The 21,637-nt window shown below is 51.7% G+C and overlaps 2 protein-coding genes and 1 long non-coding RNA gene across 6 annotated transcripts in view; 2 read left to right on the forward strand and 1 right to left on the reverse strand.

The window, feature by feature from the left end:
* The window catches only part of CSMD2 (CUB and Sushi multiple domains 2), a 592,849-nt gene that overhangs the window by 256,667 nt on the left and 314,545 nt on the right, over window positions 1-21,637 (forward strand). For all 4 annotated transcript variants that reach the window (XM_070594988.1, XM_070594992.1, XM_070595001.1 and 1 more), the window contains exon 6: window positions 20,335-20,447. In XM_070594988.1, coding sequence (XP_070451089.1) covers window positions 20,335-20,447 — 113 coding nt within the window. The remainder of the gene's footprint in view (window positions 1-20,334; window positions 20,448-21,637) is intronic.
* HMGB4 (high mobility group box 4) lies at window positions 2,351-3,088 on the reverse strand. Its single transcript, XM_008528934.2, has one exon. The coding sequence runs from the start codon at window positions 2,959-2,961 to the stop codon at window positions 2,422-2,424; it is 540 nt and encodes a 179-aa protein (XP_008527156.2). The 5' UTR covers window positions 2,962-3,088; the 3' UTR covers window positions 2,351-2,421.
* On the forward strand, window positions 3,215-3,937 carry LOC139079569 (uncharacterized). The gene is made up of 2 exons (XR_011533290.1): window positions 3,215-3,357; window positions 3,663-3,937. It is a non-coding gene; the product is annotated as an uncharacterized lncRNA (long non-coding RNA).

Genomic DNA, 21,637 nt, shown 5'->3' on the forward strand with positions numbered 1-21,637 from the left:
GTCATTATGTAATCATAGAAGTCACATCCCATTCTCCTTTGCCTTATTCTGTTGGTCAGAAGCAAGTCATGGGTTCTGCCCACGTTTAGCGAGAGGGGATCATACAAGAGTGTGAACATCAGGAGGGGGGCATCTTGGGACGGCCACCCTAGGGGTGTCCACCAGTTCCTATTATGTGTTAAGGACTGTGCCAAACACTTTTGCATGTGTTACATCGTTTAACCACTAAAACAACTTGTAAGGCAGGCAGCATCCCCATTGCATGGATGAGAAACCTAGGACTCAGAGGAATGAGAACTTGCCCAGTGTCCTGTCAATGTTAAGATGGGAACCACCTGGTCATGGCACCAAGCTAACCTGTGCAAGCATAGAGACTGGAGGGTCAGCATCTCTAGAGGGAGGAGCAAGGGCCTGAGGGAGGCGGGGCACAGGGGTAGCAAGAGAGTTATAGCTCCCTGTGAGACGCAAGACCAAGAGGAAAGAATGGGTGTGAATGACATGTTGAGAAAGAAGGAAAGGGAGAGGCCTTAGTCTGATGATCTCTATTTTCTCAATGAAGCAAAAAATGAGGATGTCTCCTGAGAGGGTAGAGGTTGGGCTGGAGAGGAAGCAGAGAAAAGTTGGAACAGCAGCTGTGGGCAACAGGGAATGGGGAACAGGAATCTTGCCAGCATAAGGTTGCCAAGCAGGATAAGCTGCTTCCTCCAGGAAGACTTCAGTGATGGCCGTGGTTGGTGGTACCACTGCCTGCCCCAGCGTTTTGTGTAGCCTTCATTTTCATCATCACGCCTCGGAGTGCTGCCATGTGTGCCTGTCCATCTCTCTTATCAGAAGGAAAGTTCTCATGGATGGGAACCTACAGGAGTCCGTGTTGGGCCTCCTGGTACCCACACAGGGCCTGGCACGTGAGAGTCTTCTATAAAGGGGCTGATTCCAGGCCCTGAATTTCTAAATCACTCCATTCTATTAGCCCTCGTCCCCTAAAGGCTCATCCAGTTTGAAAAGACTTCGAAAATATGTATTTTTACTTTTTTTTTGAAAGTGAGTGTTCAAACAGCAGTAGAGTACGAAGTACTGTAAGTCCGTCATGAAACGGGGGTTCGAGGTGGGATCGGGGAAGTCTGTTGCATGCATAGCCTGGTGATGGCAAAGCAGTTTTGCATCTTGGCCCGGTCTTTTCAATGTGAAGAAGTCAAAAGAGCCGTTTCAGAATATTCCATATCAATCTATATTGATGGGTATGAAATGCTGCCCACAGTGTATTGTTGCCTGAAAAAGTTATAGGACAGACAGAACAATCCCATTTGTGTCAAATTACCTGTTTTGATCATTTTTAAGTGGCAGAAAACCTAACTCAAACCGTCTTAGACAAAAAAATGAATCATGTGGGCTCATCTTCAATGAGAAGTCCAAGAGTGTGCTCTGATGCCAGAGGGACCCACACTTTGGCCTGAGATTGAGGAAAATGGCTGTCAACAGCCCCCAGGACTGCATCCTCCCCAGGACTCCTTTCACCAGTCCTGAGATCTGCTCTGATTAGACACCTTGAGTCACATGCCCGTCACTGGGCTAATCACTGTGGCCAGGGGGGTTCCACCCGATGAAGCCTTAGTGGGGATAGAATCAGGGGGCTGTGAGCAAGAGAAAAAGGAATGGACCCAGGTGTTCATAAAGGCCACAAATGTCTGCTCTATGAGCGCTATGCTTATAGCTACAGGAAAATGACTGGGGGCATGCCCACCAAAATGTCATCAGACTTTTCTCCAAGTTACAGTGCTTGTGACAGTGTTAGATGCCTGTTTGTGTCAAATCAGCCCCTAACTTCATCCTGACTAGGATGGCGACCATCTCCGGAGCCGCCTCCTGGCCCACCAATGACATCTCAGCCTTGCTGGAGGACCAGTTCTGGACTACTAGACACTGACACCCCTAAGGCCCACCTAAACTCTAGTTTCGCAGCCTCTGCTGGGGCCTGAGTTGGGAGCCTCGCCTGAACTCTGGGCCTTCTGACCCTCCCAGTGAGGGGGTGCACCAGTGTTCTTGCCCCTGACCCGGAGTGTGGTCCTTCAACCTGGATGTCCACTTGAAACCAGGATGCTCCTACCTCCATGAGTCCCAGCTTCTTTACACGTGGAGACTTCCAGCCCCCCCTCCTCCCACCCCTGCCCAAGCCAACCCCTATAGGTACAGACCACACACAGCCCTTGGACACTGTTGCCACTTCTCCCAAAGCCAGCCCCTCCCCAGAGTCAGTTTCTGAACCCCAATCTCAATTCTACCCCTCCACTCACTTCCCCAAAGGAGCAACTAAGGCTGCTCTAAGGCCACTCAGGAGACCAGGCACAGGCAATACAGTTGAATGGCATTTTATTTCTGATTGGCTCCATCCACTTTGTTTGACTCAGTTTGTCCAAACACTCTTTACTGGTTCTTAACCAAGCCTTGGGGACCCTTCTGGCCTCTGCGTTGTTCACGGTAGGCTTCCAGGTCCTCTTGGTACTTCGCCCTCAGGAGAGCCGCTCTCCGTTCGTAGGGCTGCTTTTCGTCGTCGGCCGATGCAGACCACATCTTCCCCGAGGCCTTTGCCACCTGCACCACCGACCAGTTTGGATTCTCTCTCTTCAGCTGGGCGTAGTGGTCTTGGCAGAAGAGGAGGAAGGACGATGGAGGCCTCCTGGGTGCCTGGGGGTCCCGCTTTCTCCGCTTCTTCTTCTTGCCAATGTAATTCATCATCTCTTCCTGGTACCGGGCTTTGTCCAGCATCGCCAGGGCTTCATATTTCGCCTTTTCATGCTTGGAAATGGACCTCCATTTTTCCGAACACTTTCTAGAGAACTCTTTAAAGCCAACGAAAGTATTTGGCTGCTGCTCCTTAAACTTGTTTCTGTAATTCAGCAAAAAGTGGATGTACGAAGAGACATTCACCTTGGGCCTTAGCTGGATTTCTTTGCCCATGTTCATGAGGTCATTTTTTTCTTCGGTTCTGTGAGTTGGACGGCAGAGACTCCTGTCCCTACGCTCTAGGAGCAATCTAGAAGGTGCTCTGCTGGCGGTGAATTTTTCTTTCTGCGAGACCCGCAGTCAAGGATCAGCCTTTTCAGTGGTGGTGGCATTGTTGAGTCAAGGAGGGGATTGTGACATCACTCCCCAGCTGGCCACTCCTGGCCAGTGCCTGTGTCATTTGCATATGGGTCCTCTTATTGGTTGGCAACTTGAGGGTCAATTTCTGCTTTTCGTGAAAGATGGTGGTTGATCCTGAGAAGGTTGTGGAGCTGCTCCTTCCCCTGGAATGTTTCTCCTTGGCTTCACGGTGGTGGTGGGCCCGGCTCAGCTTTGGGAGCGCTGAATCCCTCAGAGGTAGTAATGAGCCACGGGGTCTGCTCTCCTCACCTTAAGATTGTCAGGATGCCACATCATCCTTTCCTAAGACAGGCTAGAAATAATGAACACGAGGAGGTGGATGGCTCTAGAGCTGTCATGATAAAAGGTGCAGTCTTTCTGTTTGCCTTGAACAATGGCAGCTCATACCATATAAAGAGTTTAGTAGTAATTCTAAAAATAATCAGGGATGACAGCTGTGACTCGGTTCCTGTCAGGACAAAGTTGTCTAATTTAAACCCCAGCACTTGGGCCATAAGTCTGAACTCTTCATTTCTCTGAAGAAATTTTCAGGGGGAAGAAGGGAGGAGAAGCTTGAGATTTTACTAATTACACCCGATCCATGAAAACGAGAGAATCCTCGGCCTAGCAGGTGGCATCCCCCTCATCAAGAAAGGGCCCCATTTCTTGGGGTTAGAGCACAAAGCTCTAGCAGCTTCCCTCAAACCAGCTGGCTTCTGACTTTTTGTAAAAGCAGTTGCAAATATGCCACCAGTCTTCCAACTGGGGTGAAAAGAAAAAACAATAAAAGTGTCATTTATTGACCTCTGGACACCGAGAGGTACTTGCTTGTATGGTAATGAAGTTACTGCCACTCAGCGGCATCAGCACCAAATTTACAGGACTAGAAAACTGAGTCTGATTAACATAAAAACTAACCTGTTTAAGGTACAACAGCCACTAACAGGTGGGAGTTTGAATTTGGACCCATTTGCTTGACTCAAGCCCCTGCTTCCTCTTGCCTGCACAGAACTGCTATGCAGTCTCCAAGGGTCCTGGTGTGTGGCCTCAGCTGCTGAGTCTGACAAGGAAACTTGCGTAAGACTAGACCACATTTTGAATTTTGCCAAGGATCCAGGACTGACTTCAACGTGCATCTTCTGTAAAAGAGAGATGGAAATTGATTAGAGCTCCCAGTCCTGGTTTCTAGCCCCAGCTCTGTGGGGAGCCGCTGGGCTGCCTGAGCCAGCCCCTTTCCTCCTCACCCATAAAATCAGTGCTGTGGACTAGCCAGGAGAGACCCTCCAGGTGACATGCTGTTGTTTTGTGCCAGATTTGGGGGCCTGTGAGATAGTAGATGGGGACGTCTGGGCTAGTGGTAGAGGCAGAGCGGTCCAGCCAGGGGGAACAGATTACTCTGGGGACATTTCTCAGTCCAGGTGGCTTTTCTTCACTCTGGTTCTTCCACCCAAGGGGCCAGAGGTTGGCTCAGCTTTTTCTTGGACCTGAGCTGGGCTGCAAAGATTACCGGGACGCAGCTCCTTCCTGAGATAGAGGGCCAGGTTGTGAGGAAAAACTTGGCTAACATACATATTAATCAAATGCAGCTCGGACGCACAAAAAGCCCCAGCGGCTTATCTGCGCCTCTGTTCATGACCTCCTACTCCTCTCACAACGATAAACTCCAGGGAGATTAACCCCATGATAACCATCTAGAACCTAGCAGATCTGGGAAGAGAAGGGAGCAAAAGGTAAAAGCTATGACAACCCTTTAGTGTTCGGGCCACACTCCTGACTCGGAGAGATGAAGCCGGGGAATTCTTTGTCTGGGGAGCTACAGGAGGGTAAATACACCTGGCTTTCTAAATCCATGCTGGGTGTGAGTATCTGAGGTTCACCCCTTTCCAACGTTGTCCAGCCTCTCTCTGCCCTGGGACGCTGACCCATATGGAACACATCAATGGGTCTCACGCCCTCTGGCTTCCATTTCAGTTTGGCCAATGGGGACTCCAACAGGAGATCAGGGAGGGAGGAAGGTGAAATCAAGGCGCTTATTCTCCTAGCTCCCTCCCCAAGGGGTCACCTGGGGCTGGCTCTCGTCACTGGACTGACAGTCTCAGCTCCTCTTAAGGTGTGCTCTCTAAATGACTCTCTCCTTCCAGCTCCAGGAATTTCCCCCTCTCCTTGTCGCCTCCAGCCAAGGGTGGTAGGACCTCTGCTTTTACCAGCCTCCAAGGACTCTGCTATCTCCTGTGGCTTTCTTACACCTTGCCCTTCCCTTTGTAAATAGCCTCTTTATTAAACACTCCTCAAATTATTCTAATTTGAGCGGCCATCTGTTTCCTGCTGGGACCCTGAGCGATGTACCACATTTCTAGCCTTCCACCATGAACAGCCGTGGAGGTGGATAAATGAAGCACATGTGGGCATCAGTCCAAGATAGAAGGGTATTGAGCTTCTAGAAGCCCTAGGCCCGCAGTCACACAGCCGAGAGTGATCGCGGGGACAAGCGTGCCTGCCAGGGCCATGGTGGGATAGGGCCAGGCGGCCTAGGTGGAGGCAGCTAATATCCTTTGCATTCTGAGATGCCCTCTAGGCAGGGGCATTGGCCTGGAGGACCAGACAGTAAATATTTCAGGCCTTGTGCACCTCACGGTCTCTGTTGCAAATACCCAACTCTGCCGTCGGAGCTCAAAAGTAGCCATAGACAATACGTAAACGAATGATTGTGGCTGTGTCCCAATAAAACTTTATAAAAACAAACAGTGGGCTGGAGGTCATAAATCTGCCAACCCCGGTCTCGAGATGTGAGTGCAGTGTCTTCAAACTTTTTGATTGCAGTCTGCAATAAGAACCATATTTTACACCATGACCCATTTATGCACATGCATGCTTCATAATATTTATATAATGCTTAATGTGCGCCAGCCTCTGTTCTGAGCACTTTACCTCTATCAGTTCATTTAATACTCATAACAATGCCGTGTGTGTGTGTAGGAGCGACGCTATTTTTATCCCCATTGTAAAGATAAAGTTCTCTAAGCACAGAGAGTTTACAGAAAGAAAACTTTGACAAAACTACACTTACTACGTGTGTGACGCAATCTTTTCTTTTTGATTCTTTTCTGTTATAGTCTCTTCTACTTTATTTTGTTATTTAAAATGCAACCAGCCAACTGATCTCCTGACCCACTACGGGTCACAATCCAGGACTGATTTGAAAAACACCATCTAGGCCAGCTGGAAGGGAGTTCCCACCTCAGGGATTTCGACATCCTCTTCACCTGGCAGCGATAACATGAAGAGGAAAGAACATGGCCTTTGGAGCCAGACAGACACGAGCTCAAATTCTAGCTTTGCCACTTACTAGCTGGGTAACTTGAGATGGGTCTAGCTGTTAATCTTGTCTGTGAAAAGCAGTGAGGTGACAGTAAAGGGGTGTGGAGTGACTAATTGAAACAATGGGAGTAAGGCACCCGACCCTCCCCCTCCCCAACGGTGTGGGCTGGATTTAGGGACTCGCTCCTAGTGAAGAGAGTATGGAAGAGGACAAATTGTACCTTTACAGGAGAGAAAGCCAGCAGCTACCACCTTCACCAAGGGGTCAATGCGAACACCATCAGTAATGGGCCGTGTTGATATCACAGCCCCTCTTTCTACACAGGATGCTATAGTAAGAGCCTCTCACCCCTGTGTGGTTCCCCCAAATTCTTAACCTTGGTCTAATCATGAGAAAAATATTAGACAAACCCAAATTAAGGGGCACTCTGCAAAATGCTTGACCAGTACTCTTCAAAAGTGTCAACGTCTTGAGAAAACAAACAAGAAAGCCTGAGAAACTGACCTGGATTGGAAGAGATTAAGTAGGCGTGATGACTCAAGGCAAAGGGAGATGCTGGATTGGATCCCGGAACAAAAACAAGGGCATTAGTGGAAACACTGGGGAAATCTGAATATAGTCTTCCGTCAAGCTCCTAGTGCTATAGCACTGTCAGCTTCCTGGTTGTGATGCACGTACCCAGGTTATGTAAGAAGCTAATATTAGGGGAAGCTGGGAGAGGGCTATACAGGGAATTTCTGTACTATCTTTGCCACTCTGTTCTCATTTGAAAAGAAAAAGTTAGAAAAAAGTCTCCCCAGCTGACAATAATGTGCACCCAGGGTTGAGACGCTCTGCCCTTGATCCTCCTGCTCCAGGAATCACAGCGTGGATCTTACCCTCCACTGCAGCAACGTAGGCTCTTGGCACATCTTCTGTCGCAGTGTCTCTCGAATTTGGAGGCCTGCTCGAGCCACAGCAACAGCAACAAGAGCAAAAGTTCCTGGCAGGGGCGTGTGATAGAGTCTTTGAGGCTTCCTCCATCCCACTCCTGCCCCTCTTCCTGCGTGGTGGGAATTGAGGCTGACTGGCCCTCTGAGAGCGGTTCTGCGGTAGGCGGAATAATGGCTCCACCAAGACATCCACATCCTCAGCCCCGAAGCCCGTGAACACATTACTCACGTGGCAAAAGGAACTTTGCAGATATGATGATGTTAAGGATTTTGAGATGGGGAGATGATCCCGGATTATCCATCCAGGGTGGGCCTGATGTAATCACCTGGGTCCTCATAAGAGGGAGGCAAGCGTGTCTGAGTTAGAGAGATGAAACGTGGTGACAGATGCAGAGGGTCGGAGTCAGAGAGAGATTTGAAGATACTATACTGCCGGCTTTGAAGATGGAGAAAGAGGCCACAAGCCAAGAAGCGAGGCAGCCACTAGAAGCTGGGAAAGAAAAGGAAACAAATTCTCCCCTAGAGCGTCCAGGGGGAACGCAGGCCTGCAGACACCTTGACCTTGGCCCAGTGATACTGGACTTCCGACCTCCAGAATTATAAGATGATAAATCTTTGTTGTTTTAAGCCACTAAATCTGTAGTAATTTGTTAAAGCAACCATAGGAAATGGATGCATATCTTTCTCATCCAGCTGGTGGTCTGTAACTTTTCCTGTGCTATTCCTAGCCACCGCTTGTGTTAATAAAGATGAAAAATTTATGCCTCCGCTTATTAGATTCGTTGAGGGGGCAGGGAGTTTGGTCTACTCAATTTTACACACTCTTCTTCACCCACTCGCTGACTCATTAAGTCACTAATTCACTCGTTTGCTTACCAGTTAGTTCGCTCTTATATTCTTTCAGACCCTCCGCTCACTCACTCACCACTCAAGTACACACGCACACACACACGTCTCAGTAAAGACCTGTGAGTTTCTGGAGCAGTGTGGCTGCTTCTTTGACGGCCATTGATAAGTGGGGTTTGAGGGATGGATATGTCTGAGGAAGGAAGGTGGTGGTAAAGAGAGGCATCTGAAACTTCCTGGAAGCCAGACTGCTGGGGAAGGCAGGGTCATAAACAGCCAGACCTAGGCCCTTTGACGCTGACCTCGTGCCAAGAACTGTTACTCAATCAGATGGGACCACGATATTTTAAGAAAAACGATGACAGCACTTTAAGTATATCATCTCCAAAAGCCTCGAGAGGGAGCTTAATTTGTCCAGGGCCACACAGCAATGGGTGGCAGAGCTGCGCCTCAAACTCAGGTTGGCTCGACTCCTAAGGCCATGTGCTTAGCCTCCACTGGGAGTCTAGGAACTCCCTTGTCTGAGGCCAAGGAGAGGAGGAAGCCAGGGAGGAACAAGGCCACGTATTGCAGGAGGAGGACAGGTGGAAGGAGAATAAGGGGTCTAAATCTCAACACTTATGGGATTCAGGGGAGACTTTTCTCATCTGGGTTGATCCTCATTCCAGATGGATCTGCCCAAGGCCAGCAGGTAGACTGACCTGGATGGCCCACAGAAACACACCAGCATCTACAGGCCCACATGGAGCTTGGGTCCACTCCCGAGGGCAGAGGCTGGCTGAAGCTGAGTGAGGTGTCAGCACCCAGCCCCGTGGACCAGTGGACAGGTGGACAGGAAACGGGATAGACGATCAGGCACAAGAATGGCATCAGCATGGTGGGGCCAGGGGTGCCTGCTTACCTCTGGCAGGATGTGGCAAAGGGGGAGAGGATGGGATCTAGAAAGGGACCAACTTTTGGGAGATAACCCCCACAGTGGGCTGTGGGTACCCCTCACAGGCCTGACAAAGCCATTACCTTAGACCACAGGGTAGGAAGAGTAGAACCACTGCCTCTTTCAGCCACAGCGGACATCTCTTGTTTGGTCTGCCTAGCACCCCTCCCTCCTTCGAGCACTTTCCTTCTTCTGGAGAACTGTCCCCCAAACCAGTCATGGGGTTCTAGTAGGGCCCATGCCCTTGGTCCCAGGAGTGGGCACATACCCCAGCTGGACTAATCAGAGGCCTCCCGTGAGCTTTTTCTAATTGGAACCAAAGGAAGAAGTCTTCATCTTCTCTCTGGAGATGAAAGTGAGTGGGTGAATCAGGGTTCCAGCCTCCAGCAGCCGCCATTCACATTAGAGAGAATGAAGCCAGCAGACGGAGCACAGATGGGGCGCAGAGAGAGGGGCCTTGTGGAATTTGAGTCCCTGGGTCTAGTCATCCCTGGGGCCAGCCACAACCCTGCTCTTCCTCAATTTGGCCAATAATTTCTTCTCCATTTCAGGCTGATTTGATTTAGATTTCTGCCACTCGTAACGAAAAGTATAAGACGTTAACCCAGATAGGACGGGAGTGAGCAACATAAGAAGTCAAGGACTCCCCTCTCCCCACGTTTTTCCACTCTCTCATTCCTGTGTCCTTCCTCTCCCCTCTACCTGTTTTTGCTCCACTGTACTGCTGGCCAGATCTCTGGTTGTTGTTCAGATGGTACATGAACACGGGCACGTTGGGGGCCCTTGGTAATCATAGCCAGTGTTTTCTGAGCACTTGCCTTGTACCAAGCACTGTACTCAGAGCTTCTATACTGATTATCTCACTTAAACCTCCTAACAGCTCCGTGGCGTGGCCGCTGTTGTTATCCTTATTAAATAGATGGGGAAACTGAGGCCCAAACAGGTCAGCTCCTTGCCCAAAGTTAGACAGCTGGTAAATTTAGAGCCGAGACTTGAACCCAGGGAGGCACCTTGAAGGGCCCATGTGCTTAATCTCCACCCTAAACTCCTTTCTAGTATTCAGTAAATGTTAGTCCCTTTGCCCACGAGTCTCTCTTGCTGCCCGCAGACATGACATGACCAAGAATTCAGGCTGCTGTGTCTTGAAGCCTTAGCAAGAGTTGATCAGCATCACTCATCACCTTTCATCATCACAACCACACTATGAGATACACACTGCGAAAAGAGAGGCTCAGAGAGGTGAAGCAACCTCCTCAAGGTCACGTAGCCAGTGGATGTGGAGGCGGGATCAGAATCCAGCTCCATGTGACTCTACGGCACCGTGCTCACTGACCTTAGTATCCCCAAGATGTTTTAGCCCATTCATTCTCCGGCCGACTGAGAGGCTCTCTCCCTCAGCCTGGGCTTCAGAGCAGCTGAACTCTCAGGCAGGGCTGGCTAGCTGCCTCCTGGAGGGGAGAGGCAGCCTCGATGATGCTCGAACTCAGAATGGCAGTCGAATGGCAGTCAAAGGCTGGCGTGGGAGGCTTCTCGATAAGCCATCTGCAAACATTTCCTCTGGATGAGAAGTATTATCCAAATGTAATCCCCGGAGGTTTCTGCGAGGCGTACATTGCCACGTTCCCTGGAAGGGAAGCAGGCCCCTTCTCCAAGTCATGTCTGCCAGTGACAAGCAGAAGGTGGGCAAGGCTGGGCAGGCAGAAGCTGGTGGAAGTGGCGCTGGGGCCACCCGAGGGAGAGAGGGAAGGTGGCTGTCAAGTGTACCGATTATGCTGGGTACCACAGGTGCCCTGTCCTTTCACGCCTGCACTGTTCTGTCACCAGAGTGGATGCCGGCATCCTTCCTTCTCTGGGACACCCAGGCCAGGCTGCTCTGGGGCATGCTTAGTCCCTGTGTGCTCTGGAGAGTAGGGTTCAAGACGCTGCTAAGATTCCATCCCCATCTTCTCAGACCTAAGCCAGGAGGGAAACTAGTTCACATTTGTGAGCCACCTACTGTGTGTCGGCACAGTCCTGGACACATTATACATACGAGCCTGGCTGTTCATAGAAATCCCACTGCACAAATGAGCCAACAGAGGCTCAGAGAAGGTCCAGCACTTGCCCACATTTATGTAACCAGTAAACGGTGGAGCCCAGATTCACATGCAGGACTGTCTGATTCCAGAGGCCCGGCCCTGAATCCGTGATCTTCTTAAACCTATTGCCTCTGTGCAGGGGAACCAGGCAAGTGGCGGACCATTCAGTGGCATCTCCACCTAGACAGAGACCTGAGCCAGGAAAGGGAGAGGGTCCAGGCACAGTGTGAATGTGCTGTGGTCACCACGCTCTGGCAGCTGCACCCTATTCCTGGACCAAGCCTGCTGGGGGGAACTTGAACAGCTTGGGGATGGGGATCTCAGGTCTCCGGGCTGGATCTCAGCTCTAGTCTGTAGTAACGGAGACTCAGGCTAGGGGCAGGGAGCAGTCAGTTGAGGGCCCGGCAGCTGGTCAAGGGCCAAGACTGCTCTGAGATTCTGTCCCAGGCAGACTGCAGCCGGACCTGGAGGCAGACGAACGTACAAGGCACAGGACATCGCATAAGAGTGATGGGGTGTAGGGGCATCAACAGAGGTGGAAGAAATGATGCTGGGACACCCTTTGCCCAAATCTCCTCCAGGAGAGCCAAGCCTGTGGGGTCTTCCCTTCATCAAAGTGAGTGCACAGTACCATCAGCTGATTGGCTCAGCGTGGGTCACATGGCCACACCTGTCCAATCAGCAGTGGCCTAAGGGTCACGTGGATGCCCCTTTCAGGAGCTGCGGGCTAAGGGAGAGAGACTGATCTTCAGAGGCTTCTGGCACTCAGGAAATAGTGGAGCTGCCTGATTTGGACCTGGAGACAGAAAAGGAGAGAGTTGGGCATCCCCTGAAAGGTTATTGGGCTTCCTCCACCAGCCCCCTTGCCCAGAGCTTGGCACCCAGCCCCAGTTCCCATCGCCAGACGCAACCCCATTCTGTTCACTTCAGCATCATGGGCACAGCCTCTCCACAGAGGCAGGAAACGCCTCACCTGCAGCCCTGCGGGGCGAGCAGCTGAGCTGGGAATGGAAGGAACTGACACCCCAAGCCACTCCCCAGGCCTTCTTTATGTGCCACCCTCAATACACAAGCCCCAGGACATCAGTGATGACACCCCCACCCCGACAACAAACACAGCCAGGAGCCCCGTCCCTCACACTCCCAGGCTCAGACACGCACCCTCCAGGGAGCAGTGCATCAGAAGCGTTTACCTGATGTGACTCGTGTGGATTCCCTGGCACTAATGGTCAGCTGAGCAGAGAGGAGCCCTGATAATCTGCTGCATTTATTGAATTGCTTCTGGGGCAAAAGGAACGTTTGCCTACCTTGATTCCAAGACTCCACTCTTGCTGCCTTGGGGATATGTCAGCATGAGAAGAGTCCCCCAAAAAGGTCCCTGCAGCCACCTAGTGAACGGGGAGCACAGCGAGGGCTGAGGGACCAAGGTCGGGTAGGGCAGCATGTCTTCATGAGAAACCAAGATGAAACCCAGCGTGGCCTTCGAGGCCCTCCGTCCTGTCTCCAGACTTGCCTGCCTTTTCCTTTGCTTTTCCCCACATGTGCCCTCTGCTTCCACCAGCAGCATCTCATTCGTTCATTCATTCACTCAAGCATCCTTTCTTCCAGCGAGCAATATTTACCGAGCTTTTTCCATGTGCCAGGCACTCTGGAAAGTACTGAGGGAAAAACTGAACAAGAAAGAAACAGCTCCTGTCTTCAGGGAGCTCACAATTTGGTGGGCGAGGCAGACCCCTGAACAATGCTTGGGGAGACAAGCGCTATGATAGAGAAAGCGCAAAGCGGCCAGAGGTACCGGGAGAAGCCAACTAGACTTCGTGGAGCCAAGTGGCTGTGTGAGGACACCTGATGGATGAGCAGGAAGTAGCCAGAAAAAGGGCGGGGCTGGATCACAGTGGACGGGGAGAATTTGGCAAGGAGATGAGTTCTTGGTGTCTGGAAACATTCAGACAGATCTTGACTGGCCATTTGTCACGAATGCTGTCATTGGGGGTTTGTCCATAGCTGAGCATTACACCTAGAGACCTCTGAAGTCCGTCTCAAATAGGATTTGAAGATTAGCTGGTCCCCACTCTCCTGGTAGCAGAGGGAATGTAATTGGAAAAGATGCCCCGCTACTGAAAGCTACAGACTGCCATTCGTTTGTTCATTCAGTCATTCATTCATTCACGAAGTATGCATAATAAAAGTGCTTTTAAACTGTCTCTACAAAGCAGCTCCCTGGAGTAGCTGGTGGCCCCGCGGCCTTGATGGATCTTGCTGACCAGGGCCCTGTGGCCCTCTCGGTGCCAGCAGCCCGCAGGCTGTCTCTCACCCCCACCCCCAGTGCCCTTGCACTTCTCGCTCCCACCAGCTGAGTCTCGCCCTTTCTGAGAATCAGATGAGTTTGTTGCCAGCTCTCTCGCAGCCCGTTGTCCTTGTTATTGTAATTATGTGATTTAAATTAAACAGCACATAAACTGATGAAATATGAGTGTGAAAGGAAATATAGTTGCATCTATGGAAACTAAATGGAACGCTTCGGAATGACTCCACGAAGGAGAATCTCTAAAAAGACTTGCTTCCTAAATCAGAGGTATGAGCAAGTGAGTCAGTCCCATCGGGGCGGAGCGGGTCTGCTGCTCGGCATGAGGCCTGGCACATCGTCGCTGCTCAGTAAATCTCTGTTGACTGGAGGAGCTGTAGCAAAACTGGAAACGGTGAAGGATGCACAATGGATGTAGTTGATCGAAGACGGACAATGCTGAGAAGAACCCATGGTCGAAGGACAGACCTTGGTCCTGCATTAAATAGATTGGCGAAGAAATGTACATTTCAGTATTTTTACATCGTAATGAAATGTTTAAGCTACATACGTATTCCTTATTGTTCCCTACTTAGAAATTATTTTTTGCCAACCAACTACACTATCTGCAAGGCTTCTACAGTCGGTGTCAGTAAACTTTCTACAAAGGGTGAGATAAATATTTTTGGCTCCTGAACTCTGCCATTGTAGCACGAAAGCAGGTAATATGTAAACAAAATAGCACAGTGCCTACCGTGTTCTATGGAATTGATCTGTTCTCTGTGCCAGGCCCTGGGCTGGGTTGCTGGACACCGAGACAAGGAAAACCCTGTCCCTGCCCTTATGGAGTTGGCCTTCCAGTGGAGGAGGTGGTCGAGTCAAAAGATGATTACGATTTGGTGTGCCCAGTACAATGGTGTGGCATGTCCGTGGTGCAGAGGGGACACGGTGATGGGAACGGCTCCTCATCGGGGGAGAGGGAGGGAGAGCGGGGAGGAAGGAGACATTTGGTCAGGGCTATGGGGTCAGTGATATTTTCCCAGGCAGTCAGATGGGATGAGGGGAAGGGGCATCCAGGTGGAGGGAACAGCATATGCGAAAGCAGCTGGAGCTCACAGTGGGTGTCACTGGAGAGGGAAGGCATTAAAACGTGTACACTGTATCCTGGAGCCACTGGACCTTTGCTGCTGGGTTTCCAGAAAGGCAGGGAGTTGACTAAACCTCCCCACACAGTTCACAAGATGGATTGGAGGTGGAGAGCAGACCAGAAGCTGTCTCTACAGTCCAGGTGAGGAATGATGAGGTCATGGGGGGGGGGGGCGGTTTGGCCACTTTTGCCATGGCAGTGAAGGAATGGGCGGAGTTAAGGATGACGCCTGAGTTGGGTGGCAGGGAGGATGGTGCGGATAACGGGGAGAGAGAACACTCAGGAGCGGAAATGACTGGGGGAAGCTTTGGTTTGTTCAGAGCAGAGTAAACAACCCCAAAAACATATTGGTAGGTAGATGCGAGTTGAATGTTTACAGGATGCCTCAGGCCTCTCGGAGTCTCCTGAACAACTAGGGTCGGGCCAGCTCTGCAGGAACCAGAGCCTTGGGAGGCCAAGGGGCCCTTTTCTAGATGAGACTTTCTAGATACGTCTGGAGACTGGGGACTCCAGCAGCCCATATCCAACAGAGACCTGCAGGCGTTCCACGCATTCGCCCAGCTCCTGGAAATATAGAACATCGCGGGTTTGTCCTGGGAAAGGGGTTTACCGAGACATAGCAAGAGTCTGAGGCATTTGGCTAAAGGAAAACCTATGTGGAAATCATTTGTGATGAGACTGGGTGTCCGGGCTGAGTCAATAAAGACTCGCTTCGGGGATGAGAGGAAGCTCGGACTGGGGAGGAGGAGTCACCTCCAGCAAGAGCCTCAGTGCCCTTTGCCCACCACCAAGACGTTTCCAGAAGGGGTTCCCTGGTTATGTCAGTGTCCTCTCCATCAGACGGCAGGTCAGAAGGGAAGAGGCACTGGGAGTGGGGATGGGGGGCAAGCACCTCCTCTATTTCACGTTCTCCTCGGCCAGCCTTGGGGATGGAGGGAGGGTTTACGCCTCGCCCTGGGAGGCTGAGATTCTTCCAGCATCCATCAGATTCAGGCTGTGCTCATAGCTTCGTGAAGAGATGAAGCCCATAGGAGGTGCTCTGGGAGCACAGAAGCCGGAGGCTATGGACCGAGGAGTGGAGGCTGCAAAGAGAGGGGCATTGCAGCTGGCTCTGTAGATTACGGGCTTTGCAGGGCCCCCCCATGTTGAGGGAACCACGGTGGGAGTGGCACCCGCTGGCCAGCAGGGTGCCTTGTCCACAGTATGTGCTTCGTGAGTTAATGGATGAATGGACGTCCTCCTGAGGCTGTCGGTTTTCAGGAATGCTGACATTTAAATGCTCTCCTGAGACTCTTCCTCCAGTTTACGCTCAGGCAGCAATCTCTTGCACGGTCACTGTCGCATCCTGTGGGGGTGTCTCTCAGCACCCCAACATCTGACTGCACAAGAAGCTGAAGACTAAGTGCTCTCCAGGAGGTCTGCCCTGAGCTCTCCTATTACCAAGGGAAGAGCTTGGAGCTTTCTGCAGGGGAAGGCAAAGCCACGTTTTCCATAATCAACCACAGGCATTAAAGGGAGTCATTTTTTTTACTCTCCCCAAGCCAGATTCCATTAATGAAGCCCCATTTAACGGAAGTCAATTTACCAAAAAGAAAAAAAAATGAGTGTAATTGCTTAACTACATTTTCTGTCGCACTGCAACAGCAATTTCCTGGGTGAACTTGGAATTCCCTGGGCCCCCCATGGGGAAGTTAATGTGGACAAAAAGGTTTGATGGGGAGAATCTCTCTTTGTGTTTCTCTCCTTTAATTATGATTCTAAGAGGGAGAAAAATTAAAGAGGATTCTGGGAGGAGGAGAGAGGGGGAGAAAAGGAACAGAATGGAATTCAGCCTAAACTGTTCCACCGCCTTCCTTCATGCTTGCGCATGTGTGTCAGTATAATGCAGTGGCTGAGTATATAGGCTCGGAGTGGGATGGTCTGGGTTTGAATCCCACATCTGCCGCTTAATAGCTGGGTGACCTTGAGCAAGTTTCTTAACCTCTCTGTGCAGCCAGCTGGTACAATGGGAAAGGGCATAAAGAGCAGCAAGAGCAAAGGCAGAGAAGCACAAAGAATCAGTGTGTGTTCCAGTACACGTAAGGTTTGACTGGAGAATGGTGTTGCGGGGCGGGGGAGTGTGTGCGTGCTCGAGCTTAGGGAGGGAAGACAGGCAGGAGTCAGACCAGGAAGGCTCCACTGAGAAGGTGACATTTAATCAACGGCTTAGAGGAAGTGAGGGGGTGAGCCAGTTGGAGACCTGAGAGAAGTGCTAGCTAGCAGGCAGAGGGGATGTCAAGTGCAAAGGCCCTGAGGCAGCAGCAGGGCTGGCCAGTTTTGAACAGCAAGGAGATCCATGTGATTGGAGCCTAAGGATTAAAGAGAAGAGGAGAGGAGGAAATAGGAGAGGTGAAGACACACTGGCTTTTTTTAAGGCCCGTAGGCCATGGGAAGTTCTTTCACTCTAAAGATTGGAACCATTGAAGATTTGTCTTTAACTAACTCTATTAAGGTATAATTTACATAAAATAGCCCATTTTACAAGTACAGTTCTCAGAGCTTTGACAAATGGCTACCTCCCATATAACCACCATCTCATTCAAGATCCGGAACATTCCCACCCCCCAAAGGTCCCCTGTGCTCCTTCCCAGGGAATCCCACCTGAGCGCTCGCGCCAGCTCTGCTCTCTCGCCCCTAGATCAGTCTTTCCAGAGCCTCATAGAAGGGAGTCATCCAGTGTCTGCTCCTATCACTCACCCCAACGCTTCTGAGTCATCCCTGTCATTGCGTGTGTCAGCAGTTTGTTCTTTCGACTGGAGAGTTTTGAGCCAGGCATGACGCCGTCTCGGTGGCAGAGTCTGATGTGACGATTCCAACGTGTCAGCCTCCGGTTCTTTGAGAGACGCCAAGAAAGCGCTCAAATGCACGTTTCTGTCCCAGGAGGCAGGAGCAGGACGGAGTGGAGCGAAGCAGCAGGAGCTACACGGGCCCTCGGGGCGTGAGCCGTGGGAGTGAACACTTAACAGGATTCCGGGGAGTGGGTAAAGGGGTGGAGAAGTGGGAGGCGGGGATGTCCCTCGCGGCGTCCCCAGGCTGTACAACAGGGGGTGAAACAGATTGAGGGGCTGGAGAAGCCTCACAGACTCCAGGTGACAATCCTCATCCTTAACTTATGCCGCTCGTGGGACCTCAGCACCCTCCCCTCATTCCATCTTGCAATAAACAGCCTTTGGTTCTGAATTATTCAGGTAAATTCTCCCTGTTTCGACTTCCCTTATGTAAATAGCCTTCAAGCTTTGTCACTGAGATAGAATTGAACTTGGCCTGGGGGAAAAAACCCACTACTGTTTGTGGCTCCTTAAAAACTTAAATGACTTAGCCCGTAATAAACTATTTTAAATGGGATCTGGCGAGATACAGTAATCGGTTTCTATAACAGCTCTTACCGTAGCAATGTGGATTATATTCCTGGACTGTGGTGCGTGTCAGCATTTTCAGTTTTGCAGGCTGTGAAGTTCCTTGGTTAGTCCTCTTGTTTAATACGTATTTCTGGAGACCCACCATGCTAGATCTCTTCTGGTTCCCCCTCCAGGATCCTCTCCCTTCCTTTCTCCACCCTATTTCAAGCCTAGGAAGACTTACCTGTGAGGCTGCATCAGTATGCTCTCTTGCCCTCTGGCTTCCAATTGGGCTTTATCAACAGAAGCATCAGCTGGAGATTAGAGGAGGAGAGGGAGGAGGGTGAGCTCTGGGTATTCAGTCCTTGCTCCCTCCTGGTGGGATTTGCACAAACTGGCTGTAGTCTTGATTGAAGATCTGGGTCCTGGATGGTGGCCCTTTCCACACAGCCTTCTCCTGCAAGGATGGCCCTTTCCTCTCCAGGCCTGTAAGTGGTAACCATCACCCTGGTTACCAGTCCCAGGATAGTGTTCAGTGCTTGTTACAGAGATGAACAATAAAAAGGATGAAGAATAAAATGGCAGCTGCCTTTTCCCAAGAGCTCTCTAAGCAGGGACTGGGCTAAAGTCTTTTGTGCATCATCTCATTGAATCCTTGCCACCCTCCGAGGGAGGGGTTATTATCACCCCCATTTTATAGGTCAAGTCACCGAGAGCTTGAGTAACTTTTGTAAGATAACAGCTGAGCCCCAGGAGCCCCAGCTTCTGCACCACCAGGCTACCCTGCCCTCTTTCAGGGGTTACCTTAGGGAGACACACACCCCGATCACTGAATTATAGTTTGAATAAAATGCTTTGGCATCACCGAGAAGGGGATGGGAAAATTACATTTATGGAGCTAAACTGTGTCAGGTACTGGGGCTGGGTTCTTTGCCCAGGAGGCCTCTCACTCCACAAACTCTTTAGGCTGGCATTATGATTCTCACTCTCGGAAAGGTGAAGTAACTGGTCCTGGGTCACATTGCTCATAAGCTGTGCAGCCTGGATCTGAACCCAAATCTGTGCAGCTTCAAGGCCAAGGAAAGTGGGAAAGGCTTTCCCGGGAATGTGATATTTGAGGGCGTCCCAAAGTCTTCTCAGGTGACCTGGGGGGACCAGGAGAGAGGGTTACAGGTGGGAATATTCCAGGCAGAAAAGGCAGAGACCCAGACAAGGAGGAAGCATGGAGACAGAAGGAGGGTGTCCGGGGGGTGGGGGGTGGGGACAGACAGGAGCGAGGAGTGATAGTGCCAGAGCGGAAGCTTCAGGAAGTTTTGTAGGTGATTTGTATGCAGGAGGAAGAGGGGAGACCGAGCACTGGGCCAGCTGGGAGGCTGTTAGAAGAGGGGAGAAGGTGGAGGGGTCTCCTGGGAAGCAGAGGAACGAACAGAGCAAGCAGGGCATCGAGGGCTAACCTGAGTGAGGTGGGGAGGGCCAGCGCTGAGCAGAGGGCTGTTCAAGCAGGGGACAGCATAGAAAGTTCGGAAGACCAGTCTTGTAGGGGCACTGGGGAGCCAGTGAATGTTCCTGTGCTCTGCGTAACTCTAGAAGGAAAGATCTGATCAGCCTGGAAGTTGGCCCAGGACAGCAGTTGGTCAAGAGGCTGGGGCAAGGACCAATGACGGGGAGATACCCTGGTGCCCCACCCACTGAGCCGGACTGGCCGGAACCAAGAGGAGGCTGATCTAAGGGAGGAGGGGCAAGCCCAGCAGGGGGAGAGGAAGGAGCCAGAGGAGACCCGGGGCCTAGTGAGTGACCCCAACGGGCTCTCACAACTGTGCAGGGCCGCACTGCCGTAGTGGCACCCAAGCCCTTTCTCCTGGCTCCATGGCGGGCCTGAGGGGCTTGCTAGGGAGAGCTGAACCTTTGCTGGAGGCAGGGGTCTGGTCCCCTACATGGGGCCTGGATCTGTGCTGGGGGCGGGTGGGTGGACATCCACTGGGGGTGGATGGGCCTCTGCTGGGAGGGCTGGGATAAACCTCTGCTGGGGATGCTGGACCTCTGCTCCAGGCCTGAAGGATCCGCCCCCTCCTCTCGGCCTCTCAGGGAAACCCAGCAGTGGGAGGAGCCCCTGGAAGGAGCCCCCTCAAGCTGCTCAGGCCCCAGGCTACAGGAGGGTGTCTGGGGCGGCACAGCCCTGCCTTCCTGCTCCAGACCTGGGCTGCTGTCCTAGCACGCCTAGGAAGTGGGGAGACTCCTGGATGCCCCTGTCCCAACCAGCTGTTGTCCCTGAGCCCACCTGCTTCCTGTCCCCACAGGTTCACCGGAGCCAGCCTCCCAGCGCCTGTCATCAGCAGTAAGAACTGGCTGCGGCTACACTTCACGTCGGACGGCAACCACCGGCAGCGCGGCTTCAGCGCCCAATACCAAGGTAGGCAGGGCTGGGACCGCCCTGCTGCTTCTGCAGGTGGCAGAGGTGATGCCTGGGGGGCTCATCCCATCCTCAAACCGGGTCCAATGTGGTATCTGGGCATCCTTGCCTCTGTTGTCCTGTTCCTGTTTGCAGACCCAGAGGTCTACACATCTGCATCTTGCATCTGCCACTGTTGTCTGTGGCTGAGGGAGCGACTCCTCCAATTGGGTAGCCCGGCTGCCCCTCTCCAGGCCAGGCTACTCATAATAGCTAATGCCAGCTGCCTTCTAAGAGCCAGGGGCTGTGCGAGGCGCTTGACTAAGCGTAGTCTCATTTAATCCTCATCATTAGCCCACGAGGTACATACTGTCCCCATCCGCATCTTCTGGACAAGGCAGCTGAGACCTGGAGAAATTAAGCCAGTTTCCCAAGGCCAACTGAACGCCGCCTTTTGAATCCAGAGCTCACCCTCTCAACTCGCAGAGTGGAGCTCCCCCGGTGCAAAGTGGGAGAGCAGCTCACATTCTCACTCTCCTTCATTCCGTGTAGAACACAAACGTATTACTAACACAGGCAAAATGACTCCAGGGAGCGCCATAGCTTAGATGCTCGAATCTGAAGAGCTGTCTGGGGCTAGAGATCAGACCAGGAAGGGCAGGGGAAGTTGCAGGCAAGCCGATTTCTGCTCCAGTCATGAGGAATTGCCTCACCCTCAGAGCCACCTATAAAATGGAGTGGGTTAACCCAAAGCAGGGAGCTCCCCACGACGGGAGGAGATGCAGAAATCCAGTGGATGGGTGGGAGGAGATGACCACATTCCCTTTCAACCTTGAGTTTATTCGAAGTCCACAAAGTTTAGAAACACCCAGGATTAGCTTCATAGCTTGCTCATTAAGCCTCTACCTCTCACTTGTTACAAACTGATGCTGGTTCTGATTGATTCGACAGTGAACTTGTATGGCACGCCTGTTAAGGATAAGGCCCTGTGTGAAGACCCCCGGGGAATGAAAAGGGGAGTGGGCTTATGTTGTAAGTGAGCCAGTGAGGTGTATCTCATGCCTAGGAAGGAGCACAATGGGGGCCCGATAGAGGAGTGGAAGGTCGACCATAATTCCTGCCTCCCTGCCGGGGTGTGCTGAGGAGGGAGCGCGGCTTCCCAGAGGAGGAGACCTCGGAGGCACCGAGGCTCAGGCCATGACAGCCCGGCA

Source organism: Equus przewalskii, chromosome 2 (genome assembly GCF_037783145.1).
Source record: "Equus przewalskii isolate Varuska chromosome 2, EquPr2, whole genome shotgun sequence".
In the NCBI taxonomy this organism is placed as follows: domain Eukaryota; kingdom Metazoa; phylum Chordata; class Mammalia; order Perissodactyla; family Equidae; genus Equus; species Equus przewalskii.

Excerpts from the sequence above, each read along its gene's own strand:
- HMGB4 (XM_008528934.2), bottom strand. The coding sequence starts at position 2,961 with ATGAACATGGGCAAAGAAATCCAGCTAAGGCCCAAGGTGAATGTCTCT.